The following is a 22,997-nucleotide window of genomic DNA, read 5'->3' on the forward strand; positions in this document are numbered from 1 at the left end:
TCTCAGAGTAACTACGCTGAGTGAAGGAGGCCAGACAAACTAGAGCACATGTCGTAGGATCTTATTTATGTGCAACTCCAGAAAACTTAAACTACTGTAAAGTGACAAAAAGCAGACCCATGGCCACTGAGGGGATGGCAGGAGAGGTAAGGGGTGGGAGGGGAGGATTGCAAAGAGAAAAGGTAACTTCTGGGGGTAGAGGATGTGTTCATCACCTGGATTTGGTGACAGTTTCACAGGTGTGTACATACGTCAGATTTATAAAAGTACATACTTTATCCTCATTATTTTGTTTAATTTCATGGTATTCGATGGTATGTGTAAGACTGTATTATAATCTTTAACCACTTCCCAATTGATAGATATTTCACTTGTTCACAGTGCTTCACTCTCATGAATAACACTACCAAAAAAAATCCTTGTTCATCTGTCTTTCCTCACTTGTGTGAGTGTTTCTCTAGTGTAACAACAGAACTGCTGGGCTAGAGCCAAGGGAACACACATTTTAAATTTTGGTGGAAACCACCCATTAACCCTCAGAAAACACCGTGACAATTAATGGTCCCCCAACCTGTTTTAAGGAGAAGTTTGTTTCCTCCCACTCTGTGGTCCACGCTAAATGTTAGGAATTCTTCATTTCTGACACAAATCTTGATCATCTTTGGATTTCATGTACCACCACAGAAAATGATGAGAGACCATATTTGGGTCTAGAAGAAGAGAAAGAAACTAAAATTTTTAAAAATTATGTCTTCGATAGGTTTAGGAAGAAAAAGAAAAATCTAGAAAATTCCACACGCGTGTCTCAAAAACCCCGTTCTCAACTGGGACATTCGCCCACGCTGCCCCGGAGGACTGCTGGGAGACACACCTTGAGAAACCTGTCTGGCAAGAAGAAACTGCCTCCAACAACCTAAAACCACATCCTACGCCCAAAGGACCCCCTTGCAGCATCTGGAGTCCAAGAGGGGCAGGACCCAGGGAGTTCAGCTCCAGGGCAAGTCAGCAGAACTTGTTTCTGCCCTTCCCATACTAAATTAACCGCCACTTTTTGTAAGTAAGCAGAGATCCAGGGAGTGCTTTGAGGGCAGCCCCAGCAGTTCTGTTGTTACACTAGAGAAACACTCACACAAGTGAGGAAAGACAGATGAACAAGGATTTTTTTGGGTAGTGTTATTCATGAGAGTGAAGCACTGTGAACAAGTGAAATATCTATCAATTGGGAAGTGGTTAAAGATTATAATACAGTCTTACACATACCATCGATACCATGAAATTAAACAAAATAATGAGGATAAAGTATGTACTTTTATAAATCTGACATATGTACACACCTGTGAAACTGTCACCAAATCCAGATGAAGAACACATCCTCTACCCCCAGAAGTTACCTTTACTCTCAGAAAAGTCTCAGAAAAGTTGTCTGCTACAATAGCCTTGACATTGAGTCCGAAAAGGAGCTGTCCTTCAAGCTGAGGAAGAGACCTAGAGCTTGCCCAAGATTTGGAAGTCTGCAGAAGACATGGGTTCAAATCCCAGCCCCAGCACTGAGATCACTGGGGGACTTCACACAAGTCATTTCACTTGGCCTCAGTCTTCTAGATGGTAAAATGGGGATGATGATAAAACTGATTGGCACAAGAGTCAATGGGTCAACAGAGAGTTGTTGCAATTAAGAACTCAGGATCCGAAGTCAGGGAAGAGTGGGTCCAAATTCTAGCTCCAGCATTTAGGGACTCTGAGACCTCAGGTAACCTCAGAGCCAGTTTTCCACATCTGTAAATAAACATAATGAGCCCACTGATCTCATGAGGGCTGATTAGAAGGTTTAGAAAGATAATGTATATGGTGTGCCTTAAACAGAGGGCAAGGCTGGGTTGTCATTTATTTATTTTTAATGGCATTATGCATATAAGTGAATCACAGCACTTTGAATCTCCAAAATGGAAATGATTGTTTTTATTAAAGAAAAAGGGTATTTAAAAGGGCCAAAATGAACTTTTATCAATTTGAGGATAAACCCTAACTATATGGCTCCCTGATTTGTAAAGAAGAAAAGGGTTTTCTGTAAATGGTCTAAATTTTATGATCATAAAAAGCAATCATTGGCTGGGTGTTCACGGGTTAAAACTACTTCACTAAGATGCAAATAAAATCCTGGTCTGATGTGTGATTGTGAAAACCTTGTGTCTGATGGTCCTTTTATCCAGAGTAAGGACAGATGAGTTAAAAAACAAGAATAAATAAATTATGGTGGGGAGAGGACTCCCAGGGATAAGCCTGGTCCTGGCACTGTGGGATCAACAATTCCATCCTGACCAAAAGGGGGAAAAGAAGTGTAACAAATAAAGTATCAGTGGCTGAGAGAGTTTAAATAGAGTCGAGAGGCTACTCTGAAGGTCACTCTCACGCAAGCTTCAGTTAGACATTGCTACCTATCATAATTTGCCAAATCCTAACCAAAACCATTCCAGCCAATCCTAAAGAACACTTAGGGTGTTATATAAGATTCTACAAAGGTTTCATGCACTAGGGTAACTTTCCAGAAACCTACAACCTCCAGATGGGTCCCTGGACCAGATAAGTCCTGAAATGCAGAGGGGCCAGCCTCTTCAGAACATCAACTAGTTCCATCCCCCATCCCATATTATCAACAGCCCCTTCCAACATGAACAAGTTAGAATGGACACAGCCCAAATACCCCTAAAGAGTAGGAAAAAGATCAAAAGTGATAATGGAGTTATACAGAGAAGGTAGGGTTTAACAAATGAGTATGAGTGCTGAATCATTATATTGATATTTCTTTTAGTCTCCACTATCTTAGAGCAGCTAGAAGTAAAAACCTAAAGTTGTGGAACTGTAACCCATAATAAACTCTGAAATTTGTTCTACAACTAGTCATTGTGATGTACTTTGAAATTTATTGCTTTTTTTGCATTTATGTTATTTATCACAAAAAAGAAAAAAAGAAAGGCAGAGGAGTATAACATAGAAGTTAGGATTTAACAAATGAGTATGACTGTATCATTATACTGATATTTGTTTTGGTCTTCAGCATCTTGGAGCAACCAGAAGAAAAAATGAAAAGTCACAGAACTGTAATCCACACAAACTTTAAAATCTGTTCTATAACTACTTGTTGATATATACTTGGAAATTTATTGCTTTTTTTTTCACAATAAAAACATTAAGAATAACAAATAAATAAAAATATTCAAAAAATAATATGGGGGGATGAAGGGTAAAAATTGGGTAAATTGAAATACTGTAAGTCATTGAAACAGAGGGATAAGGGAGTATGGGATATATGAGTCATTTTTTTTCTTTTTATTCCTTTTTCTGGAGTGATGCAAATGTTCTAAAAATGCTCATGGTGATGACGACATGATGTGATCATATTGTGAGCCAACGACTGAATACTATGGATGGATTGTATGTGTGTGAAGATTTCTCAATAAAAACCTATTAAAACAAAACAAAAACAATCCTGGTCCGAAGCCTCTTCAGCATCTGTAAAATGAGTACAGTGGAGATCCCCGCGCCCTGCCCCATTTGTATAAGGCCCAAATGTACCACCCAGGTGACAGCGGCTGGTCCCTTACCAGGTAAATGGGGTTTCGGCTGTTATCCATCGCAGGAATGCCAGTGAGGACCTCCGCCAGCACCTGGAGAGGGCATGGAGGCAGCACAGCTCTGACACTGATGCACAGCACCCGGCTCTGACACTGGCCCACAGAGACACAAATACCTCTTCCACCAAAAACTCCACCCTGCTGCCAGGAGATGACTCCAGTTCATTGATAACAAGGCAGGGAGGATGGAGCTCAAATGTATATTCATATATATATATATATATATATATATATTACCCATTGGTAAAGACAATTCCATAAAAAAAAAAAAACCTATCAGAAGAGCAACTAAGCAGACAATGACAATAAAATGCAGTATGTGATCCTGGACAAGATCTAATAAAGGAGGAGAAAAGGCTTACAAGGACATTGTTGGGACATATGAAAAAAATTGGAATATAAGCTGTAAGCTTTATATACATGTTAAATTTCTTAAACTTGAAAACTGCCCCTATGGTGGTTACATAAGTGAATATCCTTGCTCGCAGGGTATGTATAGGGCAGTATTAAGTGTTCACGGAGCATGATATATACAACCTACTGTCAAGTGTTTAAAAAATGGATTGCTTGATAGAGAGCTAGATAGATTGGGAGGGAGAGAGAGAGAGGGAGGGAGGGTGGAAGGGATGGAGGGGGGAGGGAGGAGCTAAGGAAGGAAGGAAGGGAGGGAGGGAGGGACGATGAGCAAATGTGACAAAATATTATAACTAATGGACCTGAGTATGTGGGTAGAGAGGGGTACACTGTGGTTCTCTATATGGTTTTGTATTATTTTTCTAAATGTCCTGTACATTTGGAAGTATTTCGAAATTAAAACTTTTTAAAGAATCCATCAGAAATGACAAGCAGGCATTGCTATGTCACACTCAGGAAAAGAAGGAACCCATGTGCAGATATCTATTCTATACAGAAAGTCTCCACAATATCTATAGGATGCTTCAACTCTAAGGCCTCGATAAACAATGTCTCTCATGAATTCATTCACTCACAAAATGAGTGCAGCCCTATACCAGTGTAAATCACCACAGTTTACAATCTGTGATGGAACTAACAAAAGGAAAAAAGTTTGAACAGAATTCTCAACAGGGCTAATAGCAGTCAGACAGGTCTGGGTTCAAATTTTGACTCTGTCCCTTATATGCTCATGTAATCTCTGGGCAGGTGACTTAAAATCTGAGTCTCTTGTTCTCATCTGCTAAATGGGGATTCTCTGAAAACTGAGGGAGTAGAAACCCACATCCAGCGTCACATATGTCTCCTACAAAACTCTCTTGAAGCCAGCCAGCCTAGGGTCACATTTACTGCCAAGAAACCCTTCACCCCCAGAAGGAAAGGATAATGGCCAGAGACCACGCTGAGCCTGTAGGGTTAGTAACAGGCTGACATGCCAGGAGGGGCAGTAGAGGGTGCCACTGCAGTAAGTGGGATGGGAACTCATTGAAAAGAGACTCCCAGCAAGGTCCTGCCTGGAAGTCAGGGAAAAACAAGGGAAAATGAATAAAGGAACATTTTCTATACTCCTTCCCCATGGCAGGTACTGTGCCAGAACCTCTACAGAGGCTAGGTCATTTAATGCTCACACACACAAAAAAAAAACCACTGAGAAATGCATGGTTATGCTCCCCAGAGGAAGCAAAGTTCAAGAGGACACTGACTGGTCAATGGCAGGGCTGAGAAAAGGGGTAAAGGGAACCAATGGGCACTGGATGAATGAATGAGTCAATGAATGAATATATGTTCACTCATGGGGAAGTCAATCCTGACACCAAAAGCCAAGTTAGAAAGTCAAGAATATATGCAATCAGGAGGATAAGGAGGTAGGAATAATAACAATAACCACAAAAATAATAACAGTTCCCTTTCTTGAGTACTTATTACATGTAGTGTACTGTGCTAACCAGTTTATATGGATTATCTCATTAATCTCCATATATATCACTATACCCATTTTACAGAGAACAAAACCAAGGCCCAGAGAGGTAGGTGATGTACTCAACACAGCCGAATGAAACTGAGGTGGGACTTAAAGTCAGACTCTTTTTTTTTTTTTTTAACATGGGCAGGCACCGGGAATTGAACCCGGGTCCTCTGGCATGGCAGGCGTCCTTGCCTGCTGAGCCACCATGGCCCACCCTTAAAGCCATACTCTTAAGCTCTGTACTACAGGGCTTAGTGGCTGAGGGATTCAGTCTTGCTGTTTTTTCAAGGAGCAGGACCTGGATGGGCCCTGGAGGTACTGCCAGCTGAGCCCCACTGAACAACTTCCACTGGGGCTTGGGGGGGGGTAGGGGGGTAGCGGGGTAGAGGGTTGAGGGGTGGGGGGTAGGGGCTAGGGGTAAGGAAATGAAAAGATCCAGGTGGGTTGGAAAACAGAGGAAAGAGGAATCTGAAGCGTGGAGGTCAAGGTGAGGGCAGAAGGTGGCTCAGAATGAGGGCACTGGTGGGAGGGGTGCAGTCAAATGACTGTGGTCAGAGAGAGGAAGTGTAGAGTTCAAGGCAGGGGGAGGAGGAGAGAGGGCAAAGCCCAGGGTGCAGCTGCATTTGCACTTGACTGAGTTCAACCAGAATCTGTCACTCTTCTCAGGCAGCATTTTCCAAACTGGGTTCCAGAGAACACTAACACTGAGAGATACTCTGAGAAAACAATGTTCCACAGTCAAATTAGTTTGGGAAACACTGCATAGCACTCTTCCCCTACGGTGAATTTACAATGTTCATTGTCATTTTCTTTTCTTTAACCTGAATTTACTTATTTACTTTGAAATGGGGTATAATACTCTTTCTGGATAAACTGCCCTAAGCAACCAATGCATTTTCTCTCTTTCCTTCTTCTCTCTCTCTCAGATTGTGGTAGGATTAGAAGTATTCATAAATGACAAATGAGTCATTTTTCAGTTATAGTCAAAGAAAAATTCAGATGGTTGAAATTTATCTTTTAATCTTTTTAAACATGTTGATATGCGGCTTTGAAATATCCACAGGAAATAAAGTCATTTATTTTGTCTTTCACATTCCCTGAGCTTGGAAATGTAAGATTCTACTTCAACCCCTCTTCCAAATGGTTTCTCCAAATTAGTTGCCTGTTGGTGCATCATCATTTTTAAAGTCTCTGCTTTATCCTTTAGTAAACCTATCTGCTTGACTTTCCTTAACCCAGTATTTCCCAAACTTATTTGGCCTTTTAACACATTAAACCTATAAAGATCCCAAGGGATTGGGATTCTGCATGCTTTGTTACATCAGATCACGAGCTACTAAGCAGAGAGCATGTGTTTTAGTTACATTTATATTGCAAGTGCCTGGCACATGGTATTGATAGATGGTCAGGGGAGGTAGTAGTGGTGGTGGTGGTAGGGACAAGCAATGTTGGGTAGGTGGTTGGGTGGATGGGTGGATGGGTGGGTAGATGGATGGGCAAATGGACTAACAGAAGTACAAATACACAATTAGATGGATAGTTGTAGGGGGGGAGGGTTGGTGGATCAAGGAAGCCAGGAGATACTATTTGTACCCTGCTGGAATCTCTATACTCAGTGGCTTTATATCAAGGTTGGCAAACATTTTCTGTAACAGGCCAGATAGTAAATTTGAAGGCCTTGTGGGCCACATACAGTCTATATCACATATTCTTCTTTGTTTTTTTACACAACTCTTTAAATATGTAAAAACCATCCTTAGCTCACAGGCCATACAAAACAGGCTAAGGGCCAAATCTGGCCGGAAGGCTGTAATTTGTCAATCCCTGCTGTTATTCTGATGAACTATATCTACAAGACTCCACTACATCCTGAGCTTACAAGGATTCATGGGAGGGAGCTGAGGGCAGGCCCAATTCTGAACAGGGAAGAAAGCTCTTACTATTCCACAGCTGAAGATATCAACTCGCTTTGTCAGCTGCCCAACCCTGATAAAATCTTCTGGCAGGTACGCAGCTGAGGCCTGGAAAAGGTGGGTCTTCATCATGGTGTATTTGGACTTTTTGTTCACAGGACACTGGTGAGCCATTGGATGAGCCAGCTTAGGGGTGAAGTTTTGGTCTAGCAAAACGTTGGAGCTGTGGGGGGGAAAAAAAGCAGAGAGAACCCTCTCATTTAGAGCTGGGCAAGAAGAGGCTACCATGGAGAGGCTACCATGGAGACCCTTTTGGAAAACAACTTAGCAGTGAGAAATGTCAACCCCTGCAAGATGGAGTCACTAAAGACCTGTGGCATGGAGCTTCTGAGCCAGTCCTGATGGGGCAAGAAGGGATTGGGAGCCCACTACTATCAGCAAATGGGTGATGGGGCTAAGAGTTAGCCTTGCTCTCTCAGGAATGGCATTTGGTCTGGCTAGAGAGGTGTAGCTTCTTTGATGTCAACCCTGATTAACCTTAGCTTTCCAAACCTATAAATAAGCTGCATTAGCTGAGTCCCTTCCAACGGACCATCAGTCCTGGCCCAACTGACCTGTCTAAATGCCAGCATCCTTTGTGACTAAGTTTGCCCAGCTCATGGGAAATAAAAAGAGGCATGAAAATGTTTATATCCTTTGACCCACTCAACCCTATGAGTTGACTCTTAGAAAGTACTACAAAGAAAGAAAAAAGCTATATCTGTGAAAATATTCAATGTAAAATTAACACCAAATAGTCTATTTTTTTTAAAAGTAGACACCAATATCAACATCAACTATTAAGAGTGGTTAAGTAAATTATGGGCACATCCTCTCAATGAAATATTAAGAAATCACTAGAAATGAAGATATGCAATGTGGGAAAATGTTTGCATGGTAAGGAGAAAATAATATGAATTGGTAACCAGGTAACCATGTTACTTTAGGACTAAGAGTGTTGTGTGGGCAGGGGCTGAAAAGACATTAAAATAGAGGCCAACTTCAGAGTCGGGTGGCAGCATCAGTGACGATCTCTTGACCTTTCATTTCCTTTCTCGCTATTACAATTCCTTGTGCAATTAAACAAAAACTGAGAAAGAAGAAATAGGAAAATGCTTCCATGTGCAAAACAGAGTGAGAACTATGGAAAAGTGTGAGTTCTATGGTCCCAGGCCTAGTTTTGCCAGACTGGCTGGTATCTTCGGAAAGTTCTCATCATGTTGCCAGTGCCCAGGAGGGGATCTTTATTCTTGGGTGCCTGGGAGCAGGGTATAGAGAGGCTGGGGTGCACAGCTGGCCTGCAGGAAGTCTCCCTGACATAGAGTTGCTTTCAACAACAGATACACAAGCAGGGGGGGAAAGTCTCTGAGAAGACTCTGAGTAAGGAACTCAAAATTCCAGAGGCAAATAGGGGGACTGTAGGAAGAAGACAAAGTAGGAAGCTCAAAGAATCAGTCCCTCCACAAAAATAACCATTGAACTGGCAGGAACTGTCTGAATCAACTATTTTTAAGCTCTGAGGTCTATTGGAACATTGTGCAGCATTGAGGGAAGAGCTGGAGGAAGAGACTGGCAAATTATGGTAAATATTGGGGAATTTCACCCTCCATTCAGTGGCCCCTATTCCCCAACTGTGTGACAGACAGGCAGGAGAGGGAACTGCAGCCCATGTTCTGGGTGCAGCTTGCTGGTGCCAGGGGGGACTGTAAGGACCTAGGCCCCCAAAATCTGAGTGTGTGCGATCTGACTGTTGGTCAGCTATCTCATAGAGCTGGGGGCCAGTTTGGAGGGCAGTCATTGCTCCAAACCCCCTTAGACAAAAGGGGCAGAGGAATCTTAAAGAGGTAGTATCTTTCTCTTTCTCTCTCTTTTCTCTTTCCATTCCCTATTTGGGAGCAAAAAATAGTTTGGGAGAGTCACAAACTGACACTCCAGCCCCCAACAAAAACAACAACAAAAATATACTAAGTAATTTCAAAGAAGGAGGAGAACTGGATTTCCAGAGTTATAACAAGAAAATATTCAGAATGCCCAGTTCTCAACAAAAAATTACAAAACACACAAAGAAACAGGAAAGTATGGTTCATTCACAGGATAAAAAAAAACTTGCCAGAAATTCTTCCCTGAGGAAGCTCATGCACTGGAACTATTAGTCAAAGATTTTAAAACAAGTATCTTAAATATGTTTTATGAGCTAAAGGAATTCATATACAAAGAACTAAAGACAATTAGGAAAATCCCACCTGAACAAAATAAAGACATAGAAATTACAAAAAGAATTCAAACAGAAATTTTGGAGCCACAAAAAAACAAACCAGTAATTGAAATGAAAAACTCATTAGATGAATTTAACAGCCAATCTGAGCAGGCAGAAACAAAAGAACCAGTAGATTTGAAGCCAAGAAAATAGAAATTATCCAGTGTGAGGAGCAGAAAGAAAATATAATGAAGAAAATGAATAGGGCTTGAGGAACCTGTGGGACACTATCAAGCATATGAACATATACATATTGGAGTCCAAAAAGGAGAAGAAAGAAAGGGGCAGAGAGAGTTTTTGAAGAAATAGTGGCCAAAAACTTACCAAATCTGATAAAAGACATAAGTATACACATCCAGGAAGCTCAGTAAACTCCAAGCAGGAGAGACTCTAAGAGATTTACACCAAGACACATTGTAGAGAAATTGTCAAAGTCTAAAACACAAAGACAGTATATTGAAAGCAGCAAGAGAGAAGCGACTTGTCATGTACAAGGGATCCCCAATAAGATTAACAGCGGATTTCTCATCAGAAACCATGGAGGCCAGAAGACAGTAGGAGGACATATTTAAAGTTCTTAAAGAAAAAACTGCCAGCCAAGAATTCTACATCCAGCAAAATTATCTTCCAAAAATGAAGGAGAAGTAAAGACTATGAAAGATAAACAGACACTGAAAGCATTCATTACCAGAAGATCATCTTTACAATATAAGCAAAAGGGAGTTCTTCAGGTTGAAATAAAAGGACACTAGACAGTAACTTGAAGCCATAAGAGAAATAAAGAACATTACTAAAGATAATTACATAGATAAATACAAAATCCTGTATAATTGTACTTTTGGTTTGTAAGTGCTTCCTCTCCACCCCACCATATAACGAAACAGGCAAGTGAGTAAAATAACATTTTAAATCTATATAAATGGGCATGCAATATCTAAAGATGTAATGTGAGCCAAAATCAATACAAAGAGGGAGGGACAGAGATATATAGGAGTAGAGAGTTCATATACTTTCGAAACCTGGTTGGTAATAGTTGAATTCGGTTGTTATTAGCTTAAGACCATATATCTGATAAGAGTTTAATATGAAGCATAGATAAAGAACTCCTGTAACTCAACAACAAAAAGACAAACAAGCCAATTTAAAAATGGGCCAAGGATTTGAAGAAATATTTCTCCAAAGAAGTTATTCAAATGGCCAATAAGTTTATGAAAACATGCTTAACATCATTAACCATTAAAGAAATGCAAATTAAAACTACAAGATACCACTTCATACTCACTAGAATGGCTGTTATAAGATATTTGAAAATAAGTGTTGGAGAGAATGAAGAGAAAAAGGAAACTTTGTACATTGTTGCTAGGAATGTAAAAGAGTGCAGATACTGTGGAAAACAACTTGGCAGTTCCTCAGAAAAGTACAGAATTACCATATGACCTGGAAATTCCACTCTTAGGTATATACCCCAAGGAACTGAAAGCAGACAATCAGACAGATATTTTCACATCGATATTCATAGCAGTATTATTCACAATAACGATGAGGTGGAAGCAACCCAAGTGTCCATCAAGAAATAATGGATAAGCAAAAACTGGTATATCCATTAATGGACTATTTTATTCAGTAATAAAAAGGAATGAATTTTGATATATGTGGCAACATGGATGAACCTTGAAAACATCATGTTGAGTGAAATAAGCTTGTCACAAACAGATAAATATTGTATGAATTCTCTATGACTTCATAGAGACAGAAAGCAGAATATTAGTTACCAGGGGAATGGGGGAGAAGTGGAAAGTCATTGCTAATTGAGTATGAGTTTTGGTTTGGGATGATGAATACAATCTGGAAATAAGCAGCAGTAAAATTTACCCAGTACTGTCAACAAACTTAACATCAAACATCAAAGAACTGTCTACCTGAAATGGTTAAAATGATTTTTATGTTATGTATCTCTTACCACAATTTGAAATTAACTAGTTATTTTTTTTAAATCCCAGAGGGCTTAGCAGACATGGCCCAAAGCTCGAGCACCGGGTTCAGGTCAGCTGCTGAGTGGGATGCAAAATACATCACAGGGTATGGAATGCTTGCTGGGAAAACACCAGCTCAGAAATACAAATATAGTGACAGGTAGACTGTGCAGGCTGAGAGCAGTCAGAGGGAGTACAAACCAGAAACATTGACTTTTGAGGACATGACAGAAAGAAAGGAAATAGTCAAGTGGGCAGGGGGACTGGGGAGAAAAACAAAGAGAAGACAGATTGAGGCTGAAGAGGCCTGGGACCAGAAATAAGTGCTGCTCCCATCTTTGCAGCCCTGAGGTAGTTAGGTTCAGTTGTCAACTTGGCCAGGTGAAGGCACCTAGTTTTGTTGCTGAGGACATGAGCCAATGGTACGTGAACCTCATCTGTTACTAATTACATCTGCAGTCAGCTAGGAGGCATTCCTGCTGCAATGAATGACATTTGACTTAATTGACTGGTGCTTAAATGAGAGAGTGCATCGTAGCACAACCCAAGCAGCTCAGCATACCTCATCTCAGCACTCGCAGCTCAGCCCAGGCCTTTGGAGATGCAACTTTCCTGGGGAAAGTTGTTGGAACCCAGAGGTCTGGAGAGAAGGCCAGCAGAGATTGTCTCGTGCCTTCCCATGTAAGAAAAAACCTCAGCCGAAAATTAGCTGCCTTTCCTCTGAAGAACTAAGGAAATAAATCCCCTTTTATTAAAAGCCAATCCATCTCTGGTGTGTTGCATTCCGGCAGCTAGCAAACTAGAGCAAGCCCACACCACTCCCCACCCCATGGGGGGTTGAGGCCAACTGTCTCACCTCTTGATGTTGCTGTGGATGATCTCCAGGCCATGCAGGTGCTCGACGGCACGCAGCATCCCTAAGCAGATGGTGATGCGCTGGGGCCAGGGGAGGGGGTCCCAGCCACTCTATGAGAGAGAAAAAGAGGTGGCTAAATAGTTACGCCTGTGCCTTTTTAGAGTCCTGAGAGCAGGGTCCTCAGTTCCTTCTCCCCTGCAGCTCTTCATGTCCTGGGCAAAAAGGCTCCTCCCTTACAGGCAAGGGTATGGGCTTTGACATCAAGCAAGTCTAGGTGAAAATCCCAGCTCATATATGCATTAGCTGCGTGACTTTGGAAAAGATACTTAACAACTCTCAGCCTCAGTTTGCTCAGATATAAAGTGAAAATATTAATCGCTAACGTTTTAGAGAGGCTGTAAGGATTCAAGGGAGATATAGTATGCCCCTAACATAGCACCTGCCGGATAGGAGGTGCTCGGTAGGCAGTAGCTATTTTCACTATTATGACTATGACAGTGGCAGCTCTCGAATTTCCATATAGGAGGGGCTTAAGGCAGCAGTCTGTTTAGGAGAGGAGCTTAAGGAGTGTTTGCACTCCAGATGTACTGTTCTGTTGCCAGTTTTATCATCTATTAGGGAAGACTTTACAAGGGCTGGTGGAGATTGTAGGGTGAGCTAAAAGATTCCTCTCCACCTGATCCCAGGGTCTACCATGACTGCTCTGTGACTGAATCTTCCAGGTTAAATCATCACCTATTTTTCAAACCCTATCTTAAGTCCCACATTGTCTAAGAACTGTCCCTGACAACCCCTGCTACTACACTTCTTCTCAAAAAGCCTAAAACCTGGAGCCAGACAAGGCCAATTTAAACCCTAGTAGTGACACTTAACAGCTGTGTTCCTTTGGGCAAGTCATTTCACCTCTCTGTGCCAGAGACTCCTCTTTTGGAAAATGGGGGAAACCTCTTGATGAGGCCCAAAGGAGATGAAGCATTTAAAGCCCTTATTATGGCATCTGGTACACAGTGAAAGCTCAGAAATGCTAACAATCAGCATTTTTACCATGAATAACTGCTTTGTCTGGTCCCTACCAAGGTAGGCAATAATTCTATTCTGGAATAACTCCCCCCTGCTTGAGAATTTTATAGGAAGGAGATCTGTTTGTTTTAAAAATTATACTTTTTAATAGCTACTACATTCATATGGTATAATATTCAAAAGGTACAAAAGAGTGTATAGGAAACATTTCCCTCCCATCCTGTGCCTCAGCTTCCTAGTTCTCCTCCCCAGAGGCAGCCAAGTTACCAGTGTCTTATGTATATTTCCAGAGATATTGTATAAATATACCAGCAAATAGGTATAATAACATTTTATTATAAAATCATCTCCTCTTATCCACAATTTTTATCTCTTTAATTCTTTTCTTGTCCTACTGCATTGGCTAACACCTCTAGAAAAATGTTGAATAAAATTAGTGCAATGGGACACCCTTATCTTGTTCTTGGCTTGAATGCGATGCCTCATGTCAAATAAATTTTTATAAGTTTTGGCCTGAAGATGTTTAGCCAAATCTTACCAGGCCCAGCTTCTTCCAACTGCTCTCAGTAGTCTCTCCTGGATGGCCTCTCTCTCTTCTGGACTCCTATAAGTCCTTAACTTTAATTCACTGACTGGGTTTTGCCTAGTTGTTCTCTGACTGATACCCAGAGCCCCTTACCTGACCCTGGAGTCTGTCCTGTAAAGAGCCATTTTCCATGTGAGGGTGGATCAAGCAGTGAAACTGTCTTCCAGTGCAGCAGCCAATCATAGGTAAGATGTTGGGGTGGCAGCATCTGAAATTGAGCATCAGGGCAGGGGTGAGGAGGCAGATAAGAAAAAAAATCAAAGACTGTTCTACTTCCTCATCTCCTGCCCCTGCAATCCCTCCACTCCCCTAAGGTCAGCAGTAACATCCCACAGAAAAAATGCTCTGATCCCTGGGCCCAGAACCAAGGTAGAAAGATGAAAACTGTTTGCCCTCAAGGAGCTCCAAGTCTAGTTGTCATCATCCTATCTCACCGCTCTGTAGCGTTTGATACTTTACCCAACCCCATCTTCTAGCAAAAGTGACCCTAAAGTTAAGGAACTTGCCTAAGGCACAAATCAGCAAGCAGTGAAGCCAGGACTGGAGGCCAGGTCTGCTTCACAACTTGATTCTAGGGCTGAGGTTCTTCCCTGAAATCCTCTCCTCCTGGCTTCTGCATCACCATTTCCTCCTGACTCTCCTCCTACCTCTCTGAGTACTCTTCCTTGGTGTTTTTGCTAAGACCCTCCTCCTATGACTTCCTCTGAAACTTGAGTGTTCCCCAACTGGGCTCATACCTTGTTTGATATGCTGCTCCCCCAGTTATCTTCCACCTCTACAAGGAACACTCCTAAATTTCTTATCTCTAAACCTAAATCTCTAATTGCATCCTGATGCTCCAGGAGAATAACCTCAATGCAGATCCCAAAACTGCTTCTCCACCTGTGGTGCTCTGAAGCTGTACATACCCCAGAAAAACATGCTCTTAAATTTAATCCATTCCTGTAGGTGTAAACCCAATGTAAGTAGGGCCTTTTGATGAGGCTACGCCAGTTAAGGTGTGACCCACCTCAATTAGGATTGGTCTTAATCCTCCTAGAGGAGTCCTTTTTAAGTAGAATGAAATTCAGAGAAAGCCACAGGAAGCAAGAAGCTGAAACAGAACCCAGAAAAGAAGGAAGAGACCAGGAGATGCCACCGTGTGCCTTGCCATGTGACAGAGGAACCAAGGATCACCAGTAGCCAGCCCCAGAACATCACAGTTTTAGAAGATAAAGCATCACCTGGATGATGCCTTGATTTGAACATTATCCCAGCCTCAAAACTATGAGCAAAAAATTCCCATTGCTTAAACTGAACCATCTCATCATATTTGCTTGAGCAGCCCAGGAAACTAAACACCTAAACTAAACTAAATGATAGTAAACTAAACATTTACTATCACAATAAAGGGTACCATCGGCTATTTAGTTTCCTAGAAACCTTCTCCCGCATCTCATTTGCCACCACTCACTGTCATAAAATAGCTTTCGAAATCTACCCCTCATCCCTCTCTCCTCTGCCTTGGATCAGACCCTGATGGACTCTTCCCAGTACTACGAAAATGGCCTTCTGCCCGACCTCTCTGTCCCTGCCCCAGTCCATCCTACTCCACACTTGGCACATTCATGACAGTCAGTTATCTGCAGGTCAGTCTCCCCACCTGGTCCCAAGGCAGGACCAGGTATTCTCCAGATCTGCACTCCCAAAAGCCTAAGAAAGGGCTGACAATTCATGTCTGCTGAATCAATCAAAGCCTAAGTGAATACCACTTACTTGAAGGCACAGTGCCAAAGTGGAATGGGAATTATATTTCTAGTCTTGATTAAATTCGTATGTGTAGAGGTATAGGTGTCTGTGTGTGTGTTAGTGCATTCATATACATGAATGGAAAAAGGATTAGAAATAAACATATAAAAATATTAATAGAGGAGTGGTTATTTATAGGTGTTACAGAAAATAGGTGATTTCTATTTTCTTAATTATAATTTTCTATAGTTCTTAAAATACTCTACAATGATCATGCATTACTTGCCCAAGGCTAGTCAACAGCAGGGAAAACCCGGATGTAATTTGCCAAGGTTGAATGACAGCTGGTGTCCTGCACGTGGCAGATGCCCAGTATGTGTTTAAGTTAAACAGTCAATGGTGTCCAAGCCAGGGCAAGGTCCCAGGTCCCCAAGCACTGCTCCCCCTTCTCTTTCTTAGTCTCCACTCAGTTCTGTGACCGGGAGATGCACTTTACTTCGCTGGCTTGTTTCCCCATCTATAAAATGAGCAGGTTTGAGGACCAAAATTGAAGGCCCTTATTGCTCTAGACAAGGGGTCAGCAAACTTTTTTCTATAAAAAAAGTTTTTATGATATATAAAGGTATATTTAGTAAATATTTTAGACTTCGAATGCCACATGGCCTCAATTGCAACTATTTAACTGTGTGCTATAGCACAAACCAGCTATGAGCATGGTTGTGTTCCATTAAAAATGAATAGGCAATGAAATGTAACTTTCATAAAATTTTCAAGTGTCATGAAATATTATTCTTCTTTTGATTTTTTCCAACTGTTTAAAAATGTAAAAATAATTCTGAGTTCACAGCCATTCAAAAACAGGTGGCATGTTGGATTTAGTACCCTGGTCTACAGGGTGTGATTTAAAGAAGGATTTGCCATCAGAGTTGGAATGGGTAAGACTAACCATCTTTAAAAATGGGATAGAGAGATGGCTTCTGGGGAAGACAGCAGAGCAGGGAACTCCAGGACCCAGTCCTTCCACCAAAACAACTATTAACAGGCAGGAACTGCCTGAAACAACTATTTTGAAAATGTGGAAGCCAGAAGAAAACTATACAGCATCCAGGCAACAGCAGGAGGAAGAAGCTGATAAATTATGGTAAAGAACTTCAAATTGCTCTCTCCACGCATCAGCTACCGCACTTATTCCCCACTCTCATAGCAGCCTGCCAGGGGTCCAATCTGGGACTACCTGCTGCTTACAGAATGGGACACAAAATCCTCTGAGCACAGCCAATCACTGATCATAGTTTTTGATTAGCAAATTTGGATCACTGAGTCCTGACTCTGAAGGCAGCCACTGTTTCAACCCTCCCCCCAGAGGGTTGGAAGTGGTGGAGATTTCAGGATGCAGCACTTCCTCAGGATGCCAGGGACAGTTTGGGGACAGGCTGCGTTTGCTGGTCAGGCCAGGAAAGCTCAGCTTTAGGGAATCGTCAGGGAAGATTTTGGAGCCCTTCCTGACCCCCTTCCCTGGGCACTCTGGAGCTGATCTACGCCCCCTTCGTGAACCCCTGGTCCTGTTTTGGCTAGGAAAGACCTCATTGGGAACATTCTCCCTGGGGTCACCTTCCTGCTAGAGTTTGCCCTCCAGGCAAAAGCAGCATGGGACCACGAAAGCAGTATAAAAAACTGTAGAGGTAGACAAATATTGCATGATCTCTTGATCTGAAACAATTAGGATAAGCAAACTCATAGAGTCAGAATATAGAATATAGGTTACTAGGGGATGGAGTGAGGATAGGGAAAGGGAAGTGAAGGCTTAAACTATACAGCATTCTTATTTGGAATGATGGAAATGTTTTGGCAATGTGTGGTGGGATGGTAGCACAGCACTGTGAGCGCAATTAACAGCACTGAAATACATACTGGAATAAGATTTAAAGAGGGAAATGTTAGATTGCATATATGGTAACAGAATAACAAAAATTTAAAAATCTATAGAACCATACTACACAAACAGTGAACCTTAAATTAAACCATGAACTTTAATTAATAGTACAATTACAAAAATGTGCCATCATCAACTGTAACAAATGTTCCACACCAGTGCAGGGTGTTGGTGGTGGGGTGGTTGGATGGGGAGCCTGTGTTTTATGCATGATTGTTCTGTAAACCCACAACTTCTCTAATAATTAGGGGGGGGGGGGGGGAAAGGGGAGAGAAGCAGATCTTTTTTTGCCCTAGAAGGAAGAAGTTGGGTTAAGAGAAGCAAGTTTCCTTTATAATTTTAACCTATGCATATGGTAGCCACATGGAAAAAGTTCGGACTCTGGAGCCAGATCACATAGGTTCAAACCCTGGTTCTGCCACCTGGACAAGACACTTAACCACTGTCCCTGGGTACAGGTTACCCATCTGCAAAATGATGTAATACTAGTACTATGTTATAGGGCTATTGTGAGGATGACTTACACCCATAAAGTGTTTTAAATAGGCCTGACACCCAGGAAGCATTATACAGGGGTTCGCTGTCGCTGTTGTAATAAACGTTTTCCAAGGGGAGGCTTACCTAAGACAGATCTGTATCTCCGCCTGAAAGAATCTGTCAATGGACCCCGGGCTCGAGCAGGCCATCTATGGTACAACATATTGAAACATGAAAATCCAGGCTCATCCACTCAGCCTCCTTCTCATCACTAGCAATCAAGAAGCACTCACCTCTGTGAGCTTCTTGAAGAAAAACGATGTGCCGTGCCTTTGTCCTCTGTATATGACAGCAAATGTCCCCTCCCTGATTTTGTGATTTGGGCTGAAGTCATTGGTTGCCTGAACCACGTCTGCCTCACTCCAGAAAAGGCTGTCTCCAGTCAGGCTCAAAAGTTTTTCCTGCTTAGGACTGGAGGTACTGAAATCCTCCTGGGAATTCTGAGAAAAGAGACAGAGATTATCATGGAAGCTTGTTTTCCCTACTACCTCAGGAAATCTTAAAATATCAGAGCTGAGGAGTGGAGGGGACTGTCCTTACCCATTGAGGAGTGGGTAAAAAGATCATGAGCAGGCCCAGGCTCAAATCCCAGCTCCACTTCTAACATGCTATGTGGCCTTGGGCAAGTTACTTAACCCCTCTGAGCCTTAATTTGCTCACCAGCAAAAATTGGGGGAATAATAATACCCTGGAGGGTAATTTTGAAAATTCACTAAAATGTGACTACTCCTGGCACATGGCCAATGTCCAGTAAATATTAATTTCTTTTATGTCAGTATTTAGAGGTGGGCACCAAGAGGTCATGGAGCTGAGGTAAGGTCACACTGCTGGTCAATGGCCAAGCTGGGTGTCCTGGTCCCCCACGTGGTATACATGCTAGACTTCTGGATTCCTGGGAACTAGGATATAGGTTCATATAACCAACCATGAATCAGAGCTTGGGAGACTGAGTGCACGTGCAAAGCTACAAAAAGGAGCTTTGCTTCAATAACTTCCCTTTTTAAAAATAGGATTGTACATATAAGTTTAAAATTCATTTAAGGTTACATATGCTCCTATTAGAAATTTTAGAAAATTATGGGGAAAAGCATCTATAATCCCATTATTTATATAACTGCTATTAAAATTCAATGTATTTTCCTGCCAATTAGATACACTGGGATCGTGCCACAGAGTTTCGATTTCTGGTGTTTTCACTTAACATTATACCACGTTGTTCTCCCAAGTTATTAAATAATCTTTGCAAATATTACTTGTTAATTTTTTTTTTTAAACCTGCTTGAGCAACAGTCTCCTTTAACCAGACCCAAGAAGAGCCAACTTCTACAAAAGGCACAGCAGGTACCAGGCCAAGAGCCATAATACTTTCAGGCTCCCATGACAACATCTTAATTTCATTTTAAAATGAAAAGAAAAAAAATGAACTTTAAAGGTGGAAGAATATGTTCTAATTTTTAACCCAGCTTGAATTATATTTGCCTGAATATCAATACAGTCATAAAATATACTTTTTTTAATGGAGGGAAAAGTACATAAGGCTCAGGAAAGTCAGCATGTAGCTCTGGACCCAAGTTATTAAAAATTCAGGATCACTCAGACATACACAGTATTGAAAAAAGGTGGGGGAGGCGGATTTGAAAGGAAATGACTAGTATAACCAACTTATTTTGGTTTGGGGGTAGGGATGCCAATTATCAGCTTTCATTTAAACACAAATAATGGAAACTGAAAGTGTGTGTTCACTAACATACCCCTCCCTTCCACCTCAGTTTTTTTGACTGTTTGTACTCACTGTCCTAGAAACCTGGAACTATTCAATAGGTCTCCTTTCTTCCTTCAGCCCCACCTCCACCCCAAACCGGTCTAAGGAATTAAGAAATTGCATTTTTGCAAGGGGACCACAGTTTGGGAAGATAATGCTTGGCAACAGGGAAAGGAGAGATTTACCTTTTTTTTTTCATTGTGACATATATTTAAAAAGCAGTAAATTTCAAGGCATACTGCAACAATTAGTTATAGAACAGAGTTCAGAGTTTGATGTGGTTACAGACTCACAATTTCAGGTTTTTTCTTCTAGCTGCTCCAAGACACTGGAGACTAAAAGAAATATCAATATAATGATTCAGCAGTCATATCCATTTTTTAAATCCTATCTTCTCTGTTATAACTTACCACCTTCTACTTCGATCCTTCTCCCAATCTTTAGGGGTATTTGGGCTATGCTCATTCTAAATTTTCATGTTGGAAACGACTGTTGATAATATGGGATAGAGGGATGGAACTAGTTGATGTTCTGGAGAGGCTGGCTCCTCTGGGTTTCAGGACTTGTCTGGTCTAGGAGCCCATCTGGAAGGTATAGGTGTCTGGAAAGTAATCATAGTGCGTGGAACCTTTGTATAATCTCAGATAGAGTTCTAGGTGTTCTCCAGAGAGATTTACCTTTGAAGCAGATGAGGTGGGGAGGTCAGTTTTTAATGAGTGAGGGGCATCTTCTTCAGAAGGAGGCAGGAGAGAGGCCTGCTGGGAGGCTCCGGCTGCAGTGGACCCTAGAAGGGAGGGATTGGAAGTCAGGACATGGTCTGCTGGAGGAAGGCTGGAGAGGCTCCCCATCTGACCAGTCGAATCACTCATTCGCTCTACCAGCACTTATTACAGCTGCCATCTCCTGTCACCCACCATGCATCAATCAACACACTCCTCATGCATTACCCCATTTAAGCCTCAGGACAACACTGTGAGATAGGTCCTATTAATTATCCCCAACTGACAGGTACAGAAACTGAAGCTCTGGAGGCGGGGTAACTTTCCCAGGGTCACATGAAATGCATGTGTGCCAAAATTCAAATCAAAATCTGTAGTTCAGTGGTAGAATTCTCACCTGCTATGTGGGAGACCCAGGTTTGATCCCTGGCCCATGCACCCCACCCCCCACCACCACCCCCAAAAATCAAATCAGTTTGACATCTCTGGGCTTGAAAAGATACTTGTACAACAATGCTCATAGCAACCTTATTCACAATAGCAAAAGGTGGAAGCAACCCAAGTATCTATCATAGAATTCTTGTTCAGATTAAAAGAGATTAAAAAGGACAAAGATCAGACTCTTACACATATGGAGTATTCAGTATTTTACCAAGCATGATAAAACTGTGTAGAATAAGAGTAAACAGATTCTCATCAAAGAACTTCATCAAGAAAGTAGAAAGACAGCCTTCACAATGGGAAACAATATTTGGAAATGATATATCAGATAAAGGTCTAGTATCCAGAATTTATAAAGAGATTGTTCATCTCAACAACAAAAAGACAGCCAACCCAATTACAAAATGGGAAAAAGACTTGAACAGACACCTATCAGAAGAGGAAATACAAATGGCCAAAAGGCACATGAAGAGATGCTCAATGTCCCTGGCCATTAGAGAAATGCAAATCAAAACCACAATGAGATATCATCTCACACCCACCAGAATGGCCATTATCAACAAAACAGAAAATGACAAGTGCTGGAGAGGATGCGGAGAAAGAGGCACACTTATCCACTGTTGGTGGGAATGTCAAATGGTGCAACCACTGTGGAAGGCAGTTTGGCGGTTCCTCAAAAAGCTGAATATAGAATTGCCATACGACCCAGCAATACCATTGCTGGGAATCTACTCAAAGGACTTAAGGGCAAAGACACAAACGGACATTTGCACACCAATGTTTATAGCAGCGTTATTTACAATTGCAAAGAGATGGAAACAGCCGAAATCTCCATCAACAGAAGAGTGGCTAAACAAACTGTGGTATATACATACGATGGAATACTATGCAGCTTTAAGACAGGATAAACTTATGAAGCATGTAATAACATGGATGGACATAGAGAACATTATGCTGAGTGAGTCTAGCCAAAAACTAAAGGACAAATACTGTATGGTCCCACTGATGTGAACAGACATTCGAGAATAAATTTGGAATATGTCCTTGATAACAGAGTCCAGCAGGAGGTAGAAACAGGGTAAGATAATGGCCAATTGGAGTTGAAGGGATACAGACGGTGTAACAGGACTAGATACAAAAACTCAAAAATGGACAGCACAATAATACCTAATTGTAAACTAATCATGTTAAAACACTGAATGAAGCTGCATCTGAGCTATAGGTTTTTGTTTTGTTTTGTTTTGTTTTGTTTTGATTTTACTATTATTACTTTTATTTTTTCTCTATATTAACATTCTATATCTTTTTCAGTTATGTTGCTAGTTCTTCTAAACCAATGCATATGTACTAAGAAATGATGATCATGCATCTATGTGATGATGTTAAGAATTAATGAATGCATATGTAGAATGGTATGATCTTTAAATGTTGGGTTAATTCCTTTTTTTCCGTTTATTAAAAAAAAAAAAAAAGAGAGAAGGGATAATTGGAGCTGAAGGGATACAGACTGTACAACGGGACTGGATATAAAAACTCAGAAATGGACAGCACAATACTACCCAATTGTAATGCAATTATGTTAAAACACTGAATGAAGCTGCATGTGAGGTATAGGTTTTTTTTTTTTTTCTCTTTCTATTATTGTTTTAATTCTTATTCTGTTGTCTTCTTATTTCTTTTTCT

General features: G+C 41.3%; 1 protein-coding gene across 1 annotated transcript in view; it reads right to left on the minus strand.

Annotated features, from left to right (window-relative positions):
• IRAK2 (interleukin 1 receptor associated kinase 2) overlaps nt 1–22,997 on the minus strand; it is an 81,742-nt gene that overhangs the window by 15,638 nt on the left and 43,107 nt on the right. Inside the window, exons 4-10 of the mRNA XM_077116570.1 lie at nt 20,832–20,938; nt 18,626–18,832; nt 18,477–18,541; nt 14,288–14,402; nt 12,589–12,698; nt 7,491–7,686; nt 3,603–3,665 (exon numbers count right to left, since the gene is read on the minus strand). Coding sequence (XP_076972685.1) covers nt 3,603–3,665; nt 7,491–7,686; nt 12,589–12,698; nt 14,288–14,402; nt 18,477–18,541; nt 18,626–18,832; nt 20,832–20,938 — 863 coding nt within the window. The remainder of the gene's footprint in view (nt 1–3,602; nt 3,666–7,490; nt 7,687–12,588; nt 12,699–14,287; nt 14,403–18,476; nt 18,542–18,625; nt 18,833–20,831; nt 20,939–22,997) is intronic.

Source organism: Tamandua tetradactyla, chromosome 9 (assembly GCF_023851605.1).
Source record: "Tamandua tetradactyla isolate mTamTet1 chromosome 9, mTamTet1.pri, whole genome shotgun sequence".
In the NCBI taxonomy this organism is placed as follows: domain Eukaryota; kingdom Metazoa; phylum Chordata; class Mammalia; order Pilosa; family Myrmecophagidae; genus Tamandua; species Tamandua tetradactyla.